We start from the raw sequence: 23,146 nt of genomic DNA, 5'->3' as shown, positions 1-23,146 counted from the left end.
GTAAAATATGATTATTTTGGTAATATGACAGAGCAGTTTTCTAAAATTTCCTTGAATTTATTTTGATGCAGTGAGTAATTTTTAGATACACATAAAATAACAGGCATGACACACATTTATAGAGAGGGACGGTGCTTGAGGTTTTCACTTAAATCTGCATTTCATAGAGAAACTTGTGTCTTGTTTTCAGCTGGAAATGTTGCATGGATTGTAACTAACTCCTTGCTGGACTATGATGATGCCTCTGCTATCAAAAGCTACCAACTAAGTGTAATCGTCTCTGACCTGGCTTCAAATATTGCAATATGCAACCTGACAGTGAATTTAAATCCTATTAATGAAGCTCCTAATTGTGAAGCCCAATTTGTAGCAGGGACAGGTGAGTGTAATGTAGTCAAGATAGGTAAGGTATAAGATAATAAACCCTGACAATGGCTCTCAGCTAAACTTGTCCATGGATACGTCCAGCAGACCAATCAATTAAATAATTTGACAAGAGTTTAGCAAATAATAAGGTGCACCTTGCACAATGAGTTATGACTAAGATTTTAAGACAGCTTTCAGTGTATCCAGACCTAATCAGTTCCCCTCTACCACCACTCTGCTCCGTCTAGCGGAATTAGTCCTTACTCTTAATAATTTCTCCTTTTGCTCTTCCCATTTCCTCCAAACTAAAGGTGTAGCTATGGGCACCCGTATGGGTCCTAGCTATGCCTGCCTTTTTGTTGGGTTTGTGGAACAATCTATGTTCCGTGCCTATTCTGGTATCTGTCCCCCACTTTTCCTTTGCTATATCGACGACTGCATTGGCGCTGCTTCCTGCACGCATGCAGAACTCGTTGACTTTATTAACTTTGCCTCCAACTTTCACCTTGCCCTCAAGTTTACCTGGTCTATTTCCAACACCTCCCTCCCCTTTCTAGATCTTTCTGTCTCTGTCTCTGGAGACAGCTTATCCACTGATGTCTACTATAAGCCTACTGACTCTCACAGCTATCTGGACTATTCCTCTTCTCACCCTGTCTCTTGCAAAAACGCCATCCCCTTCTCGCAATTCCTCCGTCTCCGCCGCATCTGCTCTCAGGATGAGGCTTTTCATTCTAGGACGAGGGAGATGTCTTCATTTTTTAAAGAAAGGGGCTTCCCTTCCTCCACTATCAACTCTGCTCTTAAACGCATCTCCTCCATTTCATGTACATCTGCTCTCACTCCATCCTCCCACCACCCCACTAGGAATAGGGTTCCCCTGGTCCTCACCTACCACCCCACCAGCCTCCGGGTCCAACATATTATTCTCCGTAACTTCCGCCACCTCCAACGGGATCCCACCACTAAGCACATCTTTCCCTCCCCCCCTCTCTCTGCATTCCGCAGGGATCGCTCCCTACACAACTCCCTTGTCCATTCGTCCCCCCCATCCCTCCCCACTGATCTCCCTCCTGGCACTTATCCGTGTAAGCGGAACAAGTGCTACACATGCCCTTACACTTCCTCCCTTACCACCATTCAGGGCCCCAAACAGTCCTTCCAGGTGAGGCATCACTTCACCTGTGAGTCGACTGGGGTGATATATTGCGTCCGGTACTCCCGATGTGGCCTTTTATATATTGGTGAGACCCGACGCAGACTGGGAGACCGCTTTGCTGAACATCCACGCTCTGTCCGCCAGAGAAAGCAGGATCTCCCAGTGGCCACACATTTTAATTCCACATCCCATTCCCATTCTGACATGTCTATCCACGGCCTCCTCTACTGTAAAGATGAAGCCACACTCAGGTTGGAGGAACAACACCTTTATATTCCGTCTGGGTAGCCTCCAACCTGATGGCATGAACATTGACTTCTCTAACTTCCTCTAGGCCCCACCTCCCCCTCGTACCCCAGCTGTTACTCATTTTTTTGCACACATTCTTTCTCTCACTCTCCTTTTTCTCCCTCTGTCCCTCTGAATATACCTCTTGCCCATCCTCTGGGACACCCCCCCCCCGTCTTTCTCCCTAGGCCTCCTGTCCCATGATCCTCTCGTATCCCCTTTTGCCTATCACCTGTCCAGCTCTCGGCTCTATCCCTCCCCCTCCTGTCTTCTCCTATCATTTTGCATCTCCCCCTCCCCCTCCAGCTTTCAAATCCCTTACTCATTCTTCCTTCAGTTAGTCCTGACGAAGGGTCTCGGCCTGAAACGTCGACTGCGCCTCTTCCTATAGATGCTGCTTGGCCTGCTGCGTTCACCAGCAACTTTGATGTGTGTTGCTTGAATTTCCAGCATCTGCAGAATTCCTGTTGTTTCAGTGTATTTAAGTTATCTTTGATCTGTACACTGCTCATGTGGAAAACCTAGCAAATGAACGGAAGTGGTGTAGATCCATAACCTTCCCAGAAGAGTTTGAGTACCCGTACGGACAGGGGAGGTCATCATCCTACAATAATCCCTTAGTGCACACCAAGCAAGTGCTTTTTGCTTCCTGTGATTACTCCATGCACATCAAGGCAGTTGAAATCATTTTCTTGTTGAAGTAAGTTTAATGCCAGGCTGACATGAAAAACTCTCCTAAAGCTGTTTTCCAATCGAATCACCAGTATGTCTGAAAAAAACATTAGCTTCCAGATTGATATATCAATAAAATATGGCTTATCCTCAGGACCAGCTGTGACAATTCCAGAAACCAGTGCTCTTGGGATCTCTGTCTACAAGTTAACTGCATCTGATCCTGATGAAGATACTTTACATGTAAGTTGTTCCCAAGAATTTATTTTGAATCAATCCAATTAAGACATCAGCAACCAAAATTCCTTCTAAGCAGGGCTTCCCAACCTTGCTTATGCCATGGACCCCTACCATTAGCCAAGAGGTCAGTAGACCCCAGGTTGGGAACCCATGTTCTATTCTAGTTACAGTGTAGCCCATCTTTATCAATAGCAGCCATGTCAGTTCATTTATATGGGGAATTCCAGGAGAACGGATACTAAGAGCTGAATCACTCATCCCAGAATAAGCAATATCATCATGCCTGCAAGCCAATGTTAGCATAATTGATTCAAGACCTTTGTCTGTGTTTTGGTATCAGGTTCTTTTGTGTTTCTGAGCTATGTGCTATGCACCTTTTAGCTCTCATATTCCTTTCCTCTGATAGATTTTTGGATATGATGTTTCCGACATAAAATATCAATGTGCCATGTGAATTTCCTCTCATATACTTAACAAACTGTGAAATTAGTGAAAAGAAATAAAGTTTCACTATAGCGATATTTTTAAAAAGTCTAGATGAGTACGAGGGGTGATTGATAAGTTCGTGGCATAAGGTAGAAGGAGTCAATTTTAGAAAACCTAGCACATTTATTTTTCGTACATTTACACACTTAGTCCAGTGGTCGTGGAGAATGCAGATCCCTTCTTTGTAGAAGTCGGCATCTTGGACCTCCAGAAGTGGTCCACAGCAGGGGTGATTGATAAGTTTGTTGCCTAAGGTAGAAGGAGATGAGTTATTATCTTCAAACTTTCTGCATTTTCACTCAGAGTTGAACTGCAGATGCATGTAATGAGAGTTGTATAACTCCCTCTGCCCTAGGCCACGAACTTATCAATCGCCCGTGCTGTGGACCACTTCTACAAAGAAGGGATCCGTATGCTCCATGACTGCTGAACTAAGTGTGTACATGTAGAAGGTGGACTATGTTGAAAAAGAAATGTGCTAGGTTTTCTAAAATTGAATCCTTCCACCTTAGGCCACAAACTTATCAATCACTCTCGTACATGAGTAGAAGAGGTTTAGAAGGCTATGAGCAGATGGGACTGGCTCACTGGGTAACACATTCGGCATGGATCAGATGGGCCAAAAGGCCTGTCTTCATGCTGGATGACTCTATAACTCTATGTGCTCTGCTACAGAATGGAACATTACATTTAAAGATATCTTACCATCATTATTTTCCAGTATACCATTTTGTCGGCCTCCTCCACCAACACCACAGCGCGATTTAATGTGGATAATTTGGGTCAAATTACCACATCAACTGCTTTGAATTTTGAAAATGGTGACACAGTAAGTGATTAATTGTTAATGTTGACTAATGAGAAGATTTCCAGCACAAGTATTTTATTCTAAATGTTTAACACACTGACATTCTGTTCTTCAATCCAATTCTTCATCCCAGCTCTTCTATGCTGTGGTATCTATTAATGACAATGCAACTTCAGGCCTCGGGTGCACGGGCACCGTGACAATCACAGTTACTGATGTAAATGATGAAAGTCCAACCATCAGGTACATTAATTATCATTCTGACTTTGCTGATATAAACCAGTCCCTACTTTTACTAGGGCACTCTGCATTAATTGGGACATTTATCACACCTCCAGCTCCTGTCCTTTGAACACTTTGATCCTGAATGAAGAAACAGCTGCTGGTTCCACACTGATCACTTTATCTGCCGCTGACGAAGATGTAAATGATGTCTTGGCTTTCAGCTTTGCAATAAATGAAACTGACTTTGAAATCCACACAGGTAGGAATTTCATCATCTATGAGCTGTGACAGCTCAGCGAAGTCCAACCTACAAGGGCACCGGTATTGCACTTTTCATTATTTTACATGTCCTAAGATTCCGTATTTGTGATTTTTTTAGCTTGTACATTACTTAAATTAACACTTCCTCCACTGTTTCTATACCAAATTTGTGTGCATCTTAGCTGAGTGTTCCAACTTTTTTAGACCATAAGTCACAAGAGCAGAATTAGGGCCCAATGAGTTTGCTCCACCATTCCATCATGGCTGACTTATTATCCCTCTCAACTCCATTCTCCAGCCTTATCCCTGTAACCAGATAGCCATATATAGCCATATAACAATTACAGCACGGAAACAGGCCATCTCGGCCCTTCTAGTCCGTGTCAAAATCTTACTCTCATCTAGTCCCACCGACCTGCACTAAGCCCATAACCCTCCATTCCTTTCCTGTTCATATAGCTGTCCAATTTAACTTTAAATGACAATATCGAACCTGCCTCTACCACTTCTGCTGAAAGCTCATTCCACACAGCTACCACTCTCTGAGTAAAGAAGTTCCCCCTCATGTTACCCCTAAACTTTGGCCCCCTAACTCTCAACTCATGTTCTCTTGTTTGAATCTCCTCCACTCTCAATGGAAAAAGCCTATCCATGTCAACTCTATCTATCCCCCTCATAATTTTAAATACCTCTATCAAGTGCCCCCTCAACCGTCTATGTTCTAAAGAATAAAGACCCAACTTGTTCAACCTTTCTCTGTAACTTCGGAGATGAAACCCAGGTAACGTTCTAGTAAATCTTCTCTGTACTCTCTCTATTTTATTGACATCTTTCCTATAATTCGGAGACCAAAACTGTACACAATACTCCAAAATTGGCCTCATCAATGCCTTGTACAATTTCAACATTACATCCCAACTCCTATACTCAATGCTCTGATTTATAAAGCCCAGCATACCAACAGCTTTCTTCACCACTCTATCCACAAGAGATTCCACCTTCAGGGAACTATGCGTCATTATTCCTAGATCCCTCTGTTCTACTGCATTCTTCAATGCCCTACCATTTACCATGTATGTCCTATTTTGATTAGTCCTACAAAAATGTAGCACCTCACATTTATCAGCATTAAACTCCATCTGCCATCTTTCAGCCCACTCTTCGAACTGGCCTAAAACTCTGCAAGCTTTGAAAACCTACTTCATTATCCACAACTCCACCTACCTTAGTATCATCTGCATACTTACTCATCCAATTTACCACCCCATCATCCAGATCATTAATATATATGACAAATAACATTGGACCAAGTACAGATCCCTGATGCACACCACTAGTCATCGGCCTCCAATCTGACAAACAGTTATCCACCACCACTCTCTTGCGTCTCCCATCCAGCCACTGCTGATTCTATTTTACTACTTCAATATTAATACCTAACAACTGAACCTTCCTAACCAACCTTCAGTGTGGGACCTTGTCAAAGGCCTTACTGAAGTCCATATAAATAACATCCACCGCTTTACCCTCATCAACATTCCTAGTAACCTCTTCAAAAAATTCATTAAGGTTTGTCAAACACGACCTTCCACGCACAATTCCTTGTTGACTGTTCCTAATCAGACCCTGTCTCTCCAGATAATTATATATACCATCTACTAAGAATACTTTGCATCAATGTACCCACCACTGACGTCAAACTCACAGGCCGATAATTGTTAGGTTTACTCTTAGAACCCTTTTGAAACAATGGAACTACATTTGTACGTGAGCAATACGCCAATCCTCCGGCACCATCCTCGTTTCTAATGACATTTGAAATATTTCTGTCAGAGCCCCTGCTATTTTCACACTAACTTCCCTCAAGGTCCTCGGGAATATCCTGTCAGGACCCGGAGATTGATTCACTTTTATATTCCTTAAAAGCTCTAGTACTTCCTCTTCTTTAATCATCATAGTTTCCATAATTTCCCTACCTGTTTCCCTTATTTTACACAATTCAATATCCTTCTGCTTAGAGAATACCGAAGAAAAGAAATTGTTCAGAATCTTCCCCATCTATTTTGGCTCCACACATAGCTGTCCACTCTGATTCTCTAAGGGACCAATTTTATCCCTCACTATCCTTTTGCTATTAATATAACAGTAGAAACCCTTGGGATTTATTTTCACCTTACTTGCCAAAGCAACCTCATATCTTCTTTTAGCTTTTCTAATTTCTCTCTTAAGATTCTTTGTACATTCTTTATATTCCTCGAGCACCTCATTTACTCCATGCTGCCTATATTTATTGTAGATATCTCTCTTTTTCCGAACCAAGTTTCCAATATCCCTTGAAAACCATGGCTCTCTCAAACTTTCAAGCTTTTCTTTCAACCTAACAAAAACATAAAGATTCTGTACTCTCAAAATTTCACTTTTAAATGACCTCCATTTCTGTATTACATTCTTCCCATAAAACAAATTATCCCAATCCACGCCTTCTAAATCCTTTCGCATCTCCTCAAAGTTAGCCTTTGGCATCCTGACTAATAAAGAACATATCAACCTCCGTTTTAAAATACCCAATAACTTGGCATCCAAAGACTTTCATGGCAATGAATTCCACAGATTCACTCCCCTCTAGCTAAAGAAATTCCTCCTCATCTCTGTTCTAAGTCCTTCTAATGTCCCTCTATTCTGAGGTGGTGCCCTCTGCTCCTAGATTCCCACAATATAGGAATATCCCCTCCATGACCACTCCAGCTAGGTCTTTCAATTTTCCATAGCTTGCCATGAGATTCTCCTCCTTATTCCTCTATCCCCGTGAAATACAAGCCCAAAACTATAAATCGTTCCTCGTATGTTAACCCTTTCATTCTTAGAATCATTCTCATGAACCACCTCTGGACCTTCTCCAATGCCAGCACATCTTTTCTTCAACAAGGCGCCCAAAATTACTCATAGTACTCCAAGTACAGTCTGACCAATATCTTAACAATGCTCAACATTACATCCTTGCTCTTATATTCTAGTCCTCTTGAAATGAATGCTAATATTGCATTTGCCTTCCTACCATTGACTCAACTTGCAAGTTAACCTTTAGAGAATCCTGCACGAGAACTCACAAGTCCCCTTGCACCTCCAATTGCTGAAATCACTCCCCTTTTAGAAGGTAATAGGTGCTTTTATTCCTTCTACAAACATTCATGATCATACGCTTCCCGACACTATGTTCCATCTGATACTTCTTTGCCCATTCTTCCAATCTGTCTACGTCCTTCTAAAGACTCCCTGCTTCCTTAATAGTACCTGCACCTCTACCTGTCTTCGTATCCTTTGCAACCTTGGCCTCAAATCCATCAATACTGTCATCTAAATAATTGACATATTGGAAAATGCAAGCAAACAACATCCACTGACTTTCCTGCTTGTTATTTTCTCATAGAATTGCAACAAAATTCTTCAAAATTCCTCTGTTCTTATGCTAATAGTGTTATTTCATTTGTTAATGGGTTCTGTATTGAATTAGGCATGCAGGTATTATCTAGCTTACCTCCATTTTTGCTTTTAATTTGTGGTTTCTAACACCGATTTGTTTTTGTTGTTTTATCCTGGTAATGTTTTTCACCATTGCTGTGTCTCTGTTGCTCTCTGTAGTTTCTCACTGCTCACAGCTAATAGACCATTGTTACTAACAGGCCAAAATTGGTATTGGTTACCTTACCTTTGTATGCTTGTATTATGTGCCTCTTTTGTCTTTTAGCTGGCCACACTGCACAAATCACCAACACATTCAAGATGGACTATGAAAATACCTCTGCTATCAGATTCTATACATTAAATGTAGTTGTTACCGATTCAGGAGGTAATTACGCAATATGTAACTTGAACGTGACATTGAACCCCATCAATGAAGCTCCTTTATGTGACGCTAATTTTGAAGCTGGATCAGGTGAATATAATCAAACCTTTAATTGAAATATAAATTGAATGATTGCAATATTTTGGGCTTACCCTGGCAGCAGTGACAACCATTTTGTTCTTGATGTCTAATTACTAGATTTAAAATGTAGTATATCTGTCCATTGTTAGTGTAGTGAATTAGTAGTCAAAGCTGCTCACAAATGCGTAGATGTGACTGGGAAATCTGTCACATTACAAGGTTAGTCCCTTATGCACATTTTTTACATGACTACAATAATGTGTTACCGAAGATAGTGGGACCTTTGCTGAGAGCAAGAGTGGAGTGTGTTTAACAGTAACAGTGCAATCCTATGAGGTAAATTTATCACTGAAGCTCTGTAACAGTGACTTGCCCTGAAGGGCTACAAAACTATGCTGTTTATTATCCATCTCTGTACAGTGTACTGTGCCATAGTGGATAATTAATCTCAGAAGGTCACCACCTTCATAAATGGCAGTCTTCATCACACTGGACTGTTTCTACCTAGTATCGGAAACTGCTGTGTGGAAAACCTAGCAAATGAACAGAAGTGGTGTAGATCCATCAGGATGAACCATCCCAGAAGAGTTTGAGTACCTGTATGGACAGGGGAGGCCATCGTCCTACAATAATCCCTTAGTGCACACCAAGCAAGTGCTTTTTGCTTCCTGTGATTACTTCATGCACAACAAGGCAGTTGAAACCATTTTCTTGTTGAAGTAAGTTTAATGCCAGGCTGACTTGAAAAACTCTCCTAAAGCTGTTTTCCAATCGAATCACCGATATGTCTGAAACACCATTAGCTTCCAGATTTATATATCAATAAAATATGGCTTATCCTCAGGACCAGCTGTGACAATTCCAGAAACCAGTGCTCTTGGGATCTCTGTCTACAAGTTAACTGCATCTGATCCTGATGAAGATACTTTACATGTAAGTTGTTCCCCAAAAACTAATTTTGACTCAATCCAATTAAGACATCAGCAACCAAAATTCCTTCTAAGCAGGGCTTCCCAACCTTGTTTATGCCTTGGACCCCTACCATTAACCAAGAGGTCAGTAGAACCCAGGTTGGGAACCCGTGTTCTAATCCAGTTACAATGTGGCCCATCTTTATCAATAACAGCCATGTCAGTTCATTTATATGGGGAATTCCAGGAGAACGGATGCTAAGAGCTGAATCACTCTTCCCAGAATAAGCAATATCATCATGCCTGCAAGCCAATGTTAACATATTTGATTCAAGACCTTTGTCTTTGTTTTGGTATCAGGTTCTTTTGTGTTTCTGAGCTATGTGCTATGCATCTTTTAGCTCTCATATTCCTTTCCTCTAATAGATTTTTGGATATGATGTTTCCTACGTTAAATATCAATGTGCCATGTGAATTTCCTCTCATATACTTAACAAACTGTGAAATTTGTGAAAAGAAATAAAGTTTCACTATAGCGATATTTTTAAAAAGTCTAGATGAGTACGAGGGGTGATTGATAAGTTCGTGGCGTAAGGAGGAAGAAGTCAATTTTAGAAAACCTAGCACATTTACTTTTCCTACATTTACACACTTAGTCCAGTGGTCATGAAGCATATGGATCCCTTCTTTGTAGAAGTCGTCGTCTTGGACCTCCAGAGTGGTCCACAGCAGGGCTGATTGATAGGTTTGTTGCCCAAGGTAGAAGGAGATGAGTTATTAACTTCAAACTTTCTGCATTTTCACTCAGAGTTGAACTGCAGATGCATGTAACGAGAGTCGTATAACTCCATCTACCTTAGGCCACAAACTTATCAATCACCCCTGCTGTGGACCACTTCTACAAAGAAGGGATCCATATGTTCCATGGCACCTGGACTAAGTGTGTACATGTAGGAGGGGACAATGTTGAAAAATAAATGTGCTAGGTTTTCTGAAATTGACTCCTTCAACCTTAGGCCACAAACTTATCAATCACTCTCGTACATGAGTAGAAGAGGTTTAGAAGGCTATGAGCAGATGGGACTGGCTGACTGGGTAATACATTCGGCATGGATCAGATGGGCCAAAAGGCCTGTCTTCATGCTGGATGACTCTATAACTCTATGTGCTCTGCTACAGAATGGAACATTACATTTAAAGATATCTTACCATCATTATTTTCAAGTATACCATTTTGTCGACTTCCTCCACCAACACCACTGCACGATTTAATGTGGATAATTTGGGTCAAATTACCACATCAACTGCTTTGAATTTTGAAAATGGTGACACAGTAAGTGATTCATTGTTAATGCTGACTAATGAGAAGATTTCCAGCACAAGTATTTTATTCTAAATGTTTAACACACTGACATTCTGTTCTTCAATCCAATTCTTCATCCCAGCTCTTCTATGCTGTGGTATCTATTAATGACAATGCAACTTCAGGCCTCGGGTGCACGGGCACCGTGACAATCACAGTTACTGATGTAAATGATGAAAGTCCAACCATCAGGTACATTAATTATCATTCTGACTTTGCTGATATAAACCAGTCCCTACTTTTACTAGGGCACTCTGCATTAATTGGGACATTTATCGTACCTCCAGCTCCTGTCCTTTGAACACTTTGATCCTGAATGAAGAAACAGCTGCTGGTTCCACACTGATCACTTTATCTGCCGTTGACGATGATGTAAATGATGTCTTGGCTTTTAGCTTTGCAATAAATGAAACTGACTTTGAAATCCACACAGGTAGGAATTTCATCATCTATGAGCTGTGACAGCTCAGTGAAGTCCAACCTACAAGGGCACCAGTATTGCACTTTTCATTATTTTACATGTCCTAAGATTCCGTATTTGTGATTTTTTTAGCTTGTACATTACTTAAATTAACACTTCCTCTATTGTTTCTATACCAAATCTGTGTGCATCTTAGCTGAGTGTTCCAACTTTTTTAGACCATAAGTCACAGGAGCCAAATTAGGGCCCAATGAGTTTGCTCCACCATTCCATCATGGCTGACTTATTATCCCTCTCAACTCCATTCTCCAGCCTGAGCCCTGTAACCTTTGGCATCCTGACTAATCAAGAACTTCTAACCTCGTGGAGTACAAGCCCAGAACCATAAATCATTCCTCATACGTTAACCCTTTCATTCTTAGAATCATTCTCATGAACCTCCTCTGGACCCTTTCCAATGCCAGCATGTTTTTTCTTCAATAAGGCGCACAAAATTGCTCATAGTACTCCAAGTACAGTCTTAACAATCCTCAACATTACATCCTTGCTCTTATATTCTAGTCCTCTTGAAATGAATGCTGATATTGCATTTGCCTTCCTACCATTGACTCAACTCGCAAGTCAAACTTTAGAGAATCCTGCACGAGAACTCCCAAGTCCCCTTGCACCTCCAATTGCTGAATTTAGGCCCCTTTTTGAAGGTAGTTGGTGCTTTTATTCCTTCTACAAACATGCATGATCGTACACTTCCCAACACTATGTTCCATCTGATACTTCTTTGCCCATTCTTCCAATCTGTCTACGTCCTTCTAAAGACTCCCTGCTTCCTTAATAGTACCTGCACCTCCACCTATCTTCGTATCCTTTGCAACCTTGGCCTCAAACCCTTCAATTCTGTCACCTAAATAATTGACATTTCGGAAAATCCAAGCAAACAACATCCACTGACTTTCCTGCTTGTTATTTTCTCATAGAATTGCAACAAAATTCCTCTGTTCTTATGTTAATGGTGTTATTTCATTTGTTAATGGGTTCTGTATTGAATTAGGTATGCAGGTATTATCTAGCTTACCTCCATTTTTGCTTTTTATTTGTGGTTTCTAACACCGATTTGTTTTTGTGTTGTTTCATCCTGGTAATGTTTTTCACCATTGCTGTGTCTCTGTTGCTCTCTGTAGTTTCTCACTGCTCACAGCTAATAGACCATTGTTACTAACAGGCCAAAATTGGTATTGGTTACCTTACCTTTGTATGCTTGTATTATGTGCCTCTTTTGTCTTTTAGCTGGCCACACTGCACAAATCACCAACACATTCAAGATGGACTATGAAAATACCTCTGCTATCAGATTCTATACATTAAATGTAGTTGTTACCGATTCAGGAGGTAATTACGCAATATGTAACTTGAACGTGACATTGAACCCCATCAATGAAGCTCCTTTATGTGACGCTAATTTTGAAGCTGGATCAGGTGAATATAATCAAACATTTAATTGAAATATAAATTAAATGATTGCAATATTTTGGGCTTACCCTGGCAGCAGTGCCCACTATTTTGTTCTTGATGTCTAATTACTTGATTTAAAATGTAGTAAATCTGTCCATTTTTAGTGTAGTGAATTAGTAGCCAAAGCTGCTCACAAATGCGTAGGTGTGACTGGGAAATCTGTCACATTACAAGGGTAGTCACTTATGCACATTTTTTACATGACTACAATAATGTGTTACCGAAGATAGTGGGACCTTTGCTGAGAGCCAGAGTGGAGTGTGTTTAACAGTAACAGTGCAATCCTATGAGGTAAATTTATCACTGAAGCTCTGTAACAGTGACTTGCCCTGAAGGGCTACAAAACTATGCTGTTTATTATCCATCTCTGTACAGTGTACTGTGCCATAGTGGATAATTAATCTCAGAAGGTCACCACCTTCATAAATGGCAGTCTTCATCACACTGGACTGTTTCTACCTAGTATCGGAAACTGCTGTGTGAGGAAAATACAGCAAATCCCCTTGATGTCACACCAACTATACAGCGATACCAAAATATTATGGTTGCAACAGTATCTGTATTCTGTGGCATCTGAGCTAACACTTAACTTCTCAAAATCCTGCCACAGTCCACAGACAAAATCATAAGTTTTACTTGCTTCGGAGATACCTCTAACAATGTAACACTAGCATGAAAAAGAACCTGCACCTTATATTGACACTTCCTGTATAAATATTCACAAAGTGGGAGAGGGGCAGAGAGAGGATAACCAGGAAGGGAGGGCTCAGTGATTGTGTTGGATGCTTTCCTGAGGCATAGGGAACTATAGATGAAGACAATGGAGGTTTGTTCTTTTGTTTGATGGTTTGGGCTGTGTTCACAGCTTTCTGCCGTTTTTTGGAATCTTGGGCAGAGCAGATGCCATACCAAGCTGAGATACACCCAGACAGGATGCCTTCTCTTGTATATATCTGTAAAAACTGGTTAGAGTCATCAGGCACATGATCAATTTCCTTTGTCTCCTGAGGAAGCAGAGGTATTAGTGTACTTTCTTGCCCATGGCATCTGCATGGCTGGAACAGAACAAAATGTTTTTGATACTTAGACCTAGTTGAAACTCTCTACCATCTCTAGATCAGCACACTGATACAGACAGGAGTGTGTGCTCCACCAAGCTTTATCCATTCCAATGCAAATTGGTACCTTTAGCCTGTAGCGACAATGGATGATTCAATATGGAATGGAATCCCGCACCTCCCTCCACCGTGGTCCCTGGCATCTTCATCCCAACCAATTTATTTGTGTCAGACAATTTCAGATGATGCCTTAATACACTGAGTACGCAACATTCTAGCCGTAGTCCTGAAGCCATGTTAGAATAATTTAGTTACTTATTACATTCTCATTAACACTTGTTAAATTTAATTTATTTTCTTTTAAGCAATGCTTTCTGAAACTATTTCACTGAGGTTCACTGTCACAGCATTTCTGCAGGTGTACTTGTGACACATAATTGTAAATGTGTTGAAGGGTTTTAACTTGCCCACTACATAAGAATATATTCACTGACAAGACATCAGGAGGAACCAATGAGTTGATATTGTTGCATTCCCTCCCCTTCTTATTGTATTGAAATGGATGAGACATTAAAATAATATTAAGGAAATAACTGTACATCAAACCTAATTAATTTATTCAGGACAAACTGTGACCATCGCCGAGAATAATGATACCGGAGTGTCTGTTTATAGTTTCTCTGCGTCAGATCCTGACGGTGATGTACTAAATGTGAGTTTTGAACTTTCTTTGCTTTGATGTGAAACATAGATTGAATATTCACCCTCAAGAGCTACAGATACTCTACCTATCATTATCCCACCTTCCCACAAGTGGAGCAGACTGGCTTCAGATAATCCTCAATATTCGCTCAATACTTATCAGTAAAACTTCCTCTGCAGCTACACAATTCACCCAAAGATCCTATATCCCCCATTGAGTTGAGCCCTACACAATCCCATGGAGATCATTACCTTAAACCAAACTAGAGTTATTGTAGCTTTAATCATTTCCTTCCTTGGCCCCACACAATGACTAACTTCCTCATTTCACCAGCCCATCCAACAACCGCGGCAGTACTCTCCCTCCTCTAATTATTACTCTATGTAAATTTTTTATTTCTGAACTTGGTAACCCACAGACTCCCTGCCACTGTATTTTCAAGTTAATTATATGAAGTTGTGTATTCAAACAGTAACTTTTCACTACAACCACTGGATGTGTTTGCTGTTAACTATTCTTACAGTACACCATTCTCTCAACGTCCACATCTGGAACTCTCACGCTGTTTGCCATTAATACAGTGGGTGTCATTTACACAGTAAGCACTTTGGATTATGAAGCTACTGGCCAGGTAGGGTTAATAAAATGTATTCACTTATTAACATTTACTATGTCATAGCTTTAAACAAGTGTACAACTTTATCGAATTCATATATTCCTACATTAGACAAAGCCAAGGTCATAGAATTAAATGGATCAATAAATATTGACTAAATAATGAAGGGACTGTATCTGCTTGGTAGCGTAACCTTTTTTTTACCTAAAAGCAAGACTTTGTTAATCTATGGGAAAAATAAAATACAAGTACGAGACCGTGTTAATCTACAGACTTTGCATTGTGGTTGTGAAGACAAGCCATTCTGAACCTGAGCCTCTTGATAATCAACATGGAAGGTTTCCACACCTTCCAGAATGTAACTAGCCGAGTAAACTGCTTATCTGACTTGTCCCATCATAAGTTTCTATCAGACTAATTTAACAAAGTTTAACTGATCGAGTGAAATCTGGAGAAAAGGGCAAGCTTTTAGTTTTCAGGACCAAGTGAGCTAAGGCTTGAAAAATTGAGAATGAGATGAAGAACACTGGTTTTAATAGTATGCTGCTATCTACTACCAAATGTGAACTGTTAATATCTCTCCAGTCATTAACTCGATATTACAGGCTTTGGTTATTAAGCTACAATACAAAGTGCAAATTTAATTCATAGCAAAAATCTGTGGTGGTGATGTTTGGGAAAACAATCTTTTTAAGTGGGACTCTGCCGTAGATAATTAGATCAGCCTGATTTCAGTATATAATTAAGATCCTCTTCACTGATAGCTCTCATGCTTGAAGGCAAAATACTTTCCAGATTATCTGAATGCATCAGTGTCATAAGTACAGAAGAAGGTCAGCAATGTGACTGAACTGTACTGACAATATTTGAAGCAGCCAATAATTGATAAATAGTGATTAACTATTTGACCGCTGATGATTATTTCTATATTTCCTGTAAGTTAATCCTCGTACTACTTATACCAAGTTAGCAAATATTTTGGCATTTTCTATCTCTGCAGCTGAAGCTATACGATGCAGTGGTTTCCGTGTCTGATCCTGCAGGTGAGACCTGTACTGGCACTGTCGTCATTCACATCACTGACGTCAATGATGAAGCTCCAATTATAAGGTTTGTTATTAAACTCATTTGGGGAAATCATTTTGTGAGTGGGCTGATAAGATAGAGAGGTTAATCACTGCAAGTGGCTAAGAATTTAAAGAAGAGAGTCAGCTTTTTATACATACAACACTCTTAAGTGAAATGTATAGTTTAAGAAGATTTTCCATTTTTTCTTGATGTCCTATCTGCTGGTCAAGTATGATGGTTTTCACTTTCCACGACACAAGCAGTTTATTGCTAGCTTCAGCTTTCTTGCACAGTGGTATGACCTTTCCAAATAGTCAAAGTTGTTGCTGATAAAGTTAAACTTTTATCAAATATTCCTGGCTCAGCGTTTTATTGTAAACAAGAATCAGTCCCCAGTTATTAATGTACTGCAAGCAGTAATCAGTTAGAAATTTGAAGCACAGGCTGCTAGCCCACAGCAGGTGCCGACTGCTAAGGGGTCTGGTTTCCAAAGTGAAGATTCCAGGGGACATCTCATCTATGTTACCCAAATCAATAGCACATCTAACATGATTACTCATATATCATGAGTATACATGATGTTTGTATACTCAGACGATCAGCCCTCATAGCATTAAGATAGGATGCTTGGGATCTCTTTCACGAGAAGATTTTAATACTAACTGTGTGAGTTGCTTTGTCCTTGTAAATGTATTTGGAAAAAAAAATCACATGCAGATGTGGTCATCTAGTAGAAAATAGGATAAATATCAGAAGCACTGGGAATTGTTAGGAATGTCAGAAAGACAGGGTAACAGAAAGAAGAACTAGAATTCATTTCTCAACCTTTCGTTTTTGTGACAAATGACTTGTTCATCTACTACTCATCGGTATGTTCTAGTTCATAAGAGTTGTACCTGTGTTTGGGAATCCTTAGTAGTTTGTAAATCTTTTGTAATTTGGAAATCTTTTATAAATCAGAAATCTGCTGTGAGTGTTAAGTGCTAAAGTTATCTAATCTTAAATGAGTCATCACCATCATTTTGTGCTATGCCTAATGACATAGGAAAACATGGTCTTTCCATGAGCATGATTCTTCTTGGCAAATTTTTCTACAGAAGGGCTTCGTCACTGCCTTCTTCTGGACAGTGTCTTTACAAGATGGGTGTCCCAGCCATTATCAATACTCTTCAGAGATTGTCTGCCTGGCATCAGTGGTTACATAACCAGGACGTGATATGCACCAGCTATTCATACAACCATCCACCACCTGCTCCCAGAGCTTCATGTGACCCTGCTCAGGAGGGGCTAAGCAGGTGCTACACCTTCCCCAAGTGTGACCTCTAGGCTAGTGGAGGGAAGGAGTGCCTTAACCTCCTTTGAAAGAGACATTTCTCCAACACGCCACCCATTAAATGTGTATCGTTAAAAATAAAATAAGCTGTATTAACCTGCATCATTAGCTCAAGTATCTTCTCCTTGGTAGAAAGGAGAGACACATCACTCAAGCAGTGGGTATAGGCAGCTAATCCTCACCTCAGAGACGAGCTGCCGTTAGTCCTTGAAGAGTAGCTGGATACGGTATAACCTCCCTCTCATAAGGTACCCGTAGATATCTATATCAGATAAAATCTTCTTTTGCGTTTAGGCCTTTGCGGACACAGAACCCAATACAATCGCAGTGGCCCGGTCAGAACAGGTGAAAATTATTGAACCTGCTGCCAAAGCCAGCCCTGGGTTTCTTTTTTTAAAATAATCTTGCTCTCATACACAGGGATGTGTAGGCAATCCAGTTTTGTTTTTTCACTTAGAAGTATTTCGTCATATCCAATGGACCCAGGAAGTGAAATATGGAAGTAATGTTGAAAGAGAATGGATCCATGGAAATAATTCTTTAGTTAAGATGTAGTTACAAATTGATAACACATTTCACTATTTCTAGTGGTTGTCCTTCGAGTCCATTGTTGGTTGATGAAGACGTACCTGTCACGACTCAAGTGTTACAGTTATCAGCGACTGACAATGATGACAATGACAATTTTACTTTCTCCTTCACAACTGCTGTATCTGACTTTCAAATAATTCAAGGTGAGGAAATTGTACTTATTTCAAAGGATTGCTCATTTGATGTAATCATTATACACTGTATGTCCGCTACCTGTCTGCTGACTCGTTATCCAGTGAAACGTAAAGGGTCCTTACCCTCTTCAAAACAAACACAAAGGAGATGTTGGGAAATTAAGCTATTTTCAGAGCTATTGTCTCAAATGGATATTTCCAGAGATTCCCTCTCTTTCCCAGCTGGATTGTGATATGTTTATTTCAATGCAAGGATTATCAAAAGTGAGGGTGATGAACTTAGAGCATGGATCAGTACATGGAACTGTGATGTGGCAACTACAGCAGGGACAGGACTGGCTGCTTGATGTTCCAGTATTTCAATTTTAGTAAGACGTGGGCAGGGAGGTAAAATATGGTGGGGACAATATCACAGCTATATTCAGAGGGGAAGAAAAAGAGTGTTCTTCGACTGAGTCAGTAGGGGTAGAACTCAAAAACAAAAAAGGTGACATTACTCTTATGTATTTAATAATAATGATAAAAAAAACTTCATTGATCCCAAGCGGGAAATTCTTTCATCACAGCAGCAACATTTAAAAACACGCTTAGCAGTGTGCAGACTTAACTTATAATGAAATACAGAATGATAATATACCCAATAATAATGTACCAATGTGCAATAATAATGTACGAAATAATAAAGCAGAGACAATTCTACTATGATGCATGTTCTAGTGCTAGAGGACTGGTGAGTAGCTAATATTGTTCCTTTGTTCAAAAGGGAAATAGGGATTATCCTCGAAATTATAGATTCTGATCCTCATGTCAGTGGTAGGGAAATTAATGGGGGTCATGCCCAACTAATGTGAGTTTTGAGGAGGTGATGATGAAGCTAATGCTATGGAATTTGTAAACATGAATTTTAGTAAGGTATTCAACAAGGTCCAGTGTGGTAGGCTCACCAAGCTAATTAGTATGCATAGGAACCACCTTGGCTTGGATGATTGGATCCAAAATTGGCTTGCCCGCAGATAACAGGGTTGTTGTGGATGAGTAAAATTCTGAATGGAGGTGTGTGACTAGTTCCATGGGGTTCTGTACTTGGACCTCTGTTGTTTAACACATATGAATCATTTGGATGAAAGTATGGTAGGGCAGCTGACATAAAGATTGGTGATAAGGATTGCAGAGAAGATTGCCAAAGGATACAGCAGGATATATAGCAGTTGTAGATATGGGTCAAAATTTAGCAGTGGTGTTTAGTCTGGGCAAACGTGACGTGCTGCACTTTGGGATATCCAAAATAAATGGGATTAGGAGACTATGCCATTAATGCTAATATCCTTAACAGTGTTGATGAAGAAAAGGATCTTAGGATCCAGGTACATTGTGCCTTAAAAGTGGTTGCACAGGTTTAAAGGGGGGTAAAGGCAACATATTTCATGCTCGCAAACACAAGAAATCTGCAGATTCTGGAAATCCAAGCACCATACAAACAGCTGGAGGAACTCAGCAGGCCAGGTAGCCGAAATTTTGGGCTGAGACCCTTCACCAGGACAAGACTCTGGTCTCGGCCTGAAATTTCAACTGTTTACTCTTTTCCATAAATGCTGCCTGGCCTGCTGAGTTCCTCCAGCATTCTCTGTGTTATATTGCATGCTCATCCTCTTTGGTTGAAGCACTGATTTCATGAGCCAGGAAATTATGTTACAGATTTATAAAACTCTGGTTAGGTCACCTTTAGAATATTGCATTCAAGTCTGGTCATCCCATTACAGGTTGTGGAGGCTTTGGAGAAGGTGCTGAAGGAGGTGAAGGGCAGGAGAGTGAAAGATAAGTGTTGAGAGGGTAACCAGAATCGGGAATGGAAAAAGAGGGAAAGGGGGAGGAGTGTGGGTTTTGAGAGGGAAAATAAATCAGCCATGATCAAATGGCAGAGCAGACTCGATTGGCTGAGTGGTCCAATTCTTCTCCTGTATCTTACGGTTTACCAGGACGGTCCATTGTTTGGAGGTCATGTGGTATAAAAAAAGTTTGGACAATTTGGGGTTGTTTTCTGTAGAGCGGCGGGGGCTGAATTGAGTTTTGATAGACTTTATATAATTGTTTGAGGCATAAATTGAATAGGCAGCCAGAAGCTTTTTCCCAGGATTGAAATTACAGCAGCTGTATCTGTACCAGAGTACAATGTCTATTTGATGAGTACTACATTGCATTTCCCCACATCACATTGAACACATACCTTAATACATTTTTCTGAAGTGGGATGTCAATTGATTTCGCAAATCTATGAACTATCAATGTTAGAACATAGACCACTATAGCACAGTACACGCCCTCCAGCCCACGATGTTGTGCTGAACTTATAAACTACTCCAAGATCAATTTAACCCTCCCCTCATACATATTCCCTCATTTTTCTATCATCAATGTGCCTATCTAAAAGTCTCTTTACTGTCCCTGATGTATCTGCCTCTGTCATCACTCCTGGCAAAGTGTGCTATGAACCCACTACTTTCTGTAAAAAAAAACTACTGTTGAATTCCACCCCCCCCCGCCCATATTTTCCTTCAAACACCTTAAAATTATGCCCCTTCGTATTAGCCATTTTCACCCTGGGATAAAAAGTCTCTGGCTAAATACTCAATCTACACCTTTTACCATCTTGTACATCTCTATCAAGTATCCTCTTATACTCGGTTATTCCAAAAGGAAAAGCCAAGTTTGTTCAACCTATCCTCATAAGATGTACCCTCCAATCCAGGTAGCCTCCTGGTAAACTTCTCCATCCTCTCTAAAACTTCCATATCCTTCATATAATGAAGCAACCAGAACTGAACACAATATTACATGGTCTAACCAGGGTTTTACAGAACAGCAACATTGCCTTATGGCTCCTGAACTCAATCCCCTGATTAATGAAGACCATTATAGAACATAGAACATAGAATAGTACAGCACAGTACAGGCCCTTCGGCCCACATTGTTGTGCCAACCCTCAAACCCTGCCTCCCATATAACCACCCACCTTAAATTTCTCCATATACCAGTACAGTAGCCTTTTAAACTTCACTAGTGTATCTGCCTCCACCGCTGACTCAGGCAGTGCATTCTACGCACGAACCACTCTCTGAATAAAAAACCTTCCTCTAATATCCCCCTTGAACTTCCCACTCCTTACCTTCAAGCCATGTCATCTTGTATTAAGCAGTGGTGCCCTGGGGAAGAGGCGCTGCCTATCCACTCTATCTATTCCTCTTAATATGTTGTATACCTCTATCATGTCTCCTGTCATCCTCCTTCTCTCCAAAGAGTAAAGCCCTAGCTCCCTTAATATCTGATCATAACCATACTCTCTAAACCAGATAGCATCCTGGTAAATCTCCTCTGTACCCTTTCCAATGCTTCCACATCCTTCCTATAGTGAGGCGACCAGAACTGGACACAGTACTCCAAGTGTGGCCTAACCAGAGTTTTATAGAGTTGCATCATTACCTTGCAGGAGCCTGAAAGAAATATATGAATTCCCGATCTCCACAGAAATATAGTGATAGTTACGACATTAACAAGATTATAGCCTATCACTACAATTCAGTGTGTAACTGGTACAATAAAACATATAATACTTAACTTAATAATATGACAAAGTATTGCATGGTTGTACCCACTAATTATCATAAAATATAATTATCAAGCAAGTAAAGTAACATTGTTTGCTTAGAAGCCATAGGGTTGTTAGTGGGAAAAATTTACTTTTGTATTCGCGAGTAATCCACGGACCACCACAGATGTAGCCTTACTTATACGACTGAGTCAGAGCAGACAGCAGGGCCCACAGTATACCATACCACTTCTTAAACATCCTATCAACTTGCACAGCAACTTTGAGGGACCAATGGATGTGAAATCCAAAACCTCCCTGTTCCTTCGCACCGTTAAGAATCCTGCCAGTAACCTTGTATTCTGCCTTCAAATTCGATCTTCTGGGTTGAACTCCATCTGGCACTTCTCAGCCCAGTTACTGTCTTGCTGTAACCAAACACATCCTTCTACACTATGCGCAACTCCACCAACCTTTGTGTCACCTGCAAACTTAATAACCCACCCTTCCACTTCCTCATCCAAGTTATTTGTAAAAATCACTGAGATCAATGGCCCCAGAACTGATTCTTGTGGAACACCACCGGGCATCAAACTCCAGACACAAAATGGTCTATCTACACCTACCCTTTGCCTTTTCTGAATCCACACAGCCAGGTTTCCCTGGATCATATGCATTCCAACTTTCCGAATGCACCAACCATGGAGAACCCACTCAAACCCCTTAGTAAAATCCGTATATACTGCGTCCACTGCTCTGACTTTGTCAATGTGCCTTGTCACATCTTCACTGAATTCCACTAGGTTCATGAGGAATCTTCTTCAACAAATACAAAGTATTTCAAAGGAATGTTTCTATCTTCAGTCTTGTATCATATAATTATGTGGATGCTGTCAACGTTATATTTCAAATTATTTTTATATTTGAAAAATCAGGTGGAAAGAAGGTTGAGTCTTTTGCAGTGTTGAGAGTCATGAACTTCAATCTCTCCAACTTCAAGGAATAACTTTGTCTCTTCCTCTTTTTCTATCTCCCATTCTGCTTTCCCTCACAACTGTTCTCTTTTCCTCACCTACCCATCATCTTCCCTCCTCCTTTCCTTTATTCTATTGTCCACTGTCCCCTTCTATTAGATTCCTCTCTCTTCACGCCTTTCCCCTTGCACTTATCACCTCCAACTTCTTACTTCATTTCTCCTCCTCCGCCAGACCTACCCTCCCCCCTCACCTAACCTTTGCAGCTTATACTCCTCTCAGTCCCCCAAGCTTCTTATTCTATCTTCTGCACCCTTCCTTTCCAGCCCTGATGAAGAAGTTTAACCGGAAACATCAATTGTTATTCACCTCCATGGATTCTGACTGTACTGCTGAGGTCATGCAGCATTTTGTGTGTGTTGTTCAAGATTTCCAGCATCTGCAAGATCTCC

At 40.5% G+C, this 23,146-nt stretch overlaps 1 protein-coding gene across 9 annotated transcripts in view; it reads left to right on the top strand.

The window, feature by feature from the left end:
• The window catches only part of LOC134359482 (protocadherin Fat 4-like), a 164,068-nt gene that overhangs the window by 35,034 nt on the left and 105,888 nt on the right, over nt 1-23,146 (top strand). For 6 of the 9 annotated variants that reach the window (XM_063072794.1, XM_063072797.1, XM_063072795.1 and 3 more), the window contains 15 exons: nt 191-379; nt 2,640-2,728; nt 3,933-4,040; nt 4,153-4,262; nt 4,358-4,503; nt 8,251-8,439; nt 9,275-9,363; nt 10,567-10,674; nt 10,787-10,896; nt 10,992-11,137; nt 12,410-12,598; nt 14,316-14,404; nt 14,919-15,026; nt 16,012-16,121; nt 18,001-18,146. In XM_063072794.1, the coding sequence (XP_062928864.1) occupies nt 191-379; nt 2,640-2,728; nt 3,933-4,040; nt 4,153-4,262; nt 4,358-4,503; nt 8,251-8,439; nt 9,275-9,363; nt 10,567-10,674; nt 10,787-10,896; nt 10,992-11,137; nt 12,410-12,598; nt 14,316-14,404; nt 14,919-15,026; nt 16,012-16,121; nt 18,001-18,146 (1,926 nt within the window). The remainder of the gene's footprint in view (nt 1-190; nt 380-2,639; nt 2,729-3,932; nt 4,041-4,152; nt 4,263-4,357; nt 4,504-8,250; nt 8,440-9,274; nt 9,364-10,566; nt 10,675-10,786; nt 10,897-10,991; nt 11,138-12,409; nt 12,599-14,315; nt 14,405-14,918; nt 15,027-16,011; nt 16,122-18,000; nt 18,147-23,146) is intronic. The other 3 variants (XM_063072796.1, XM_063072800.1, XM_063072799.1) reach the window with 3 other exon arrangements.

This window comes from Mobula hypostoma, chromosome 20 (genome assembly GCF_963921235.1).
Source record: "Mobula hypostoma chromosome 20, sMobHyp1.1, whole genome shotgun sequence".
Classification (NCBI taxonomy): Eukaryota; Metazoa; Chordata; class Chondrichthyes; order Myliobatiformes; family Myliobatidae; genus Mobula; species Mobula hypostoma.
Note: the sequence above shows the minus strand (reverse complement) of the source record. Positions and strands in the feature narration are given on the sequence as shown.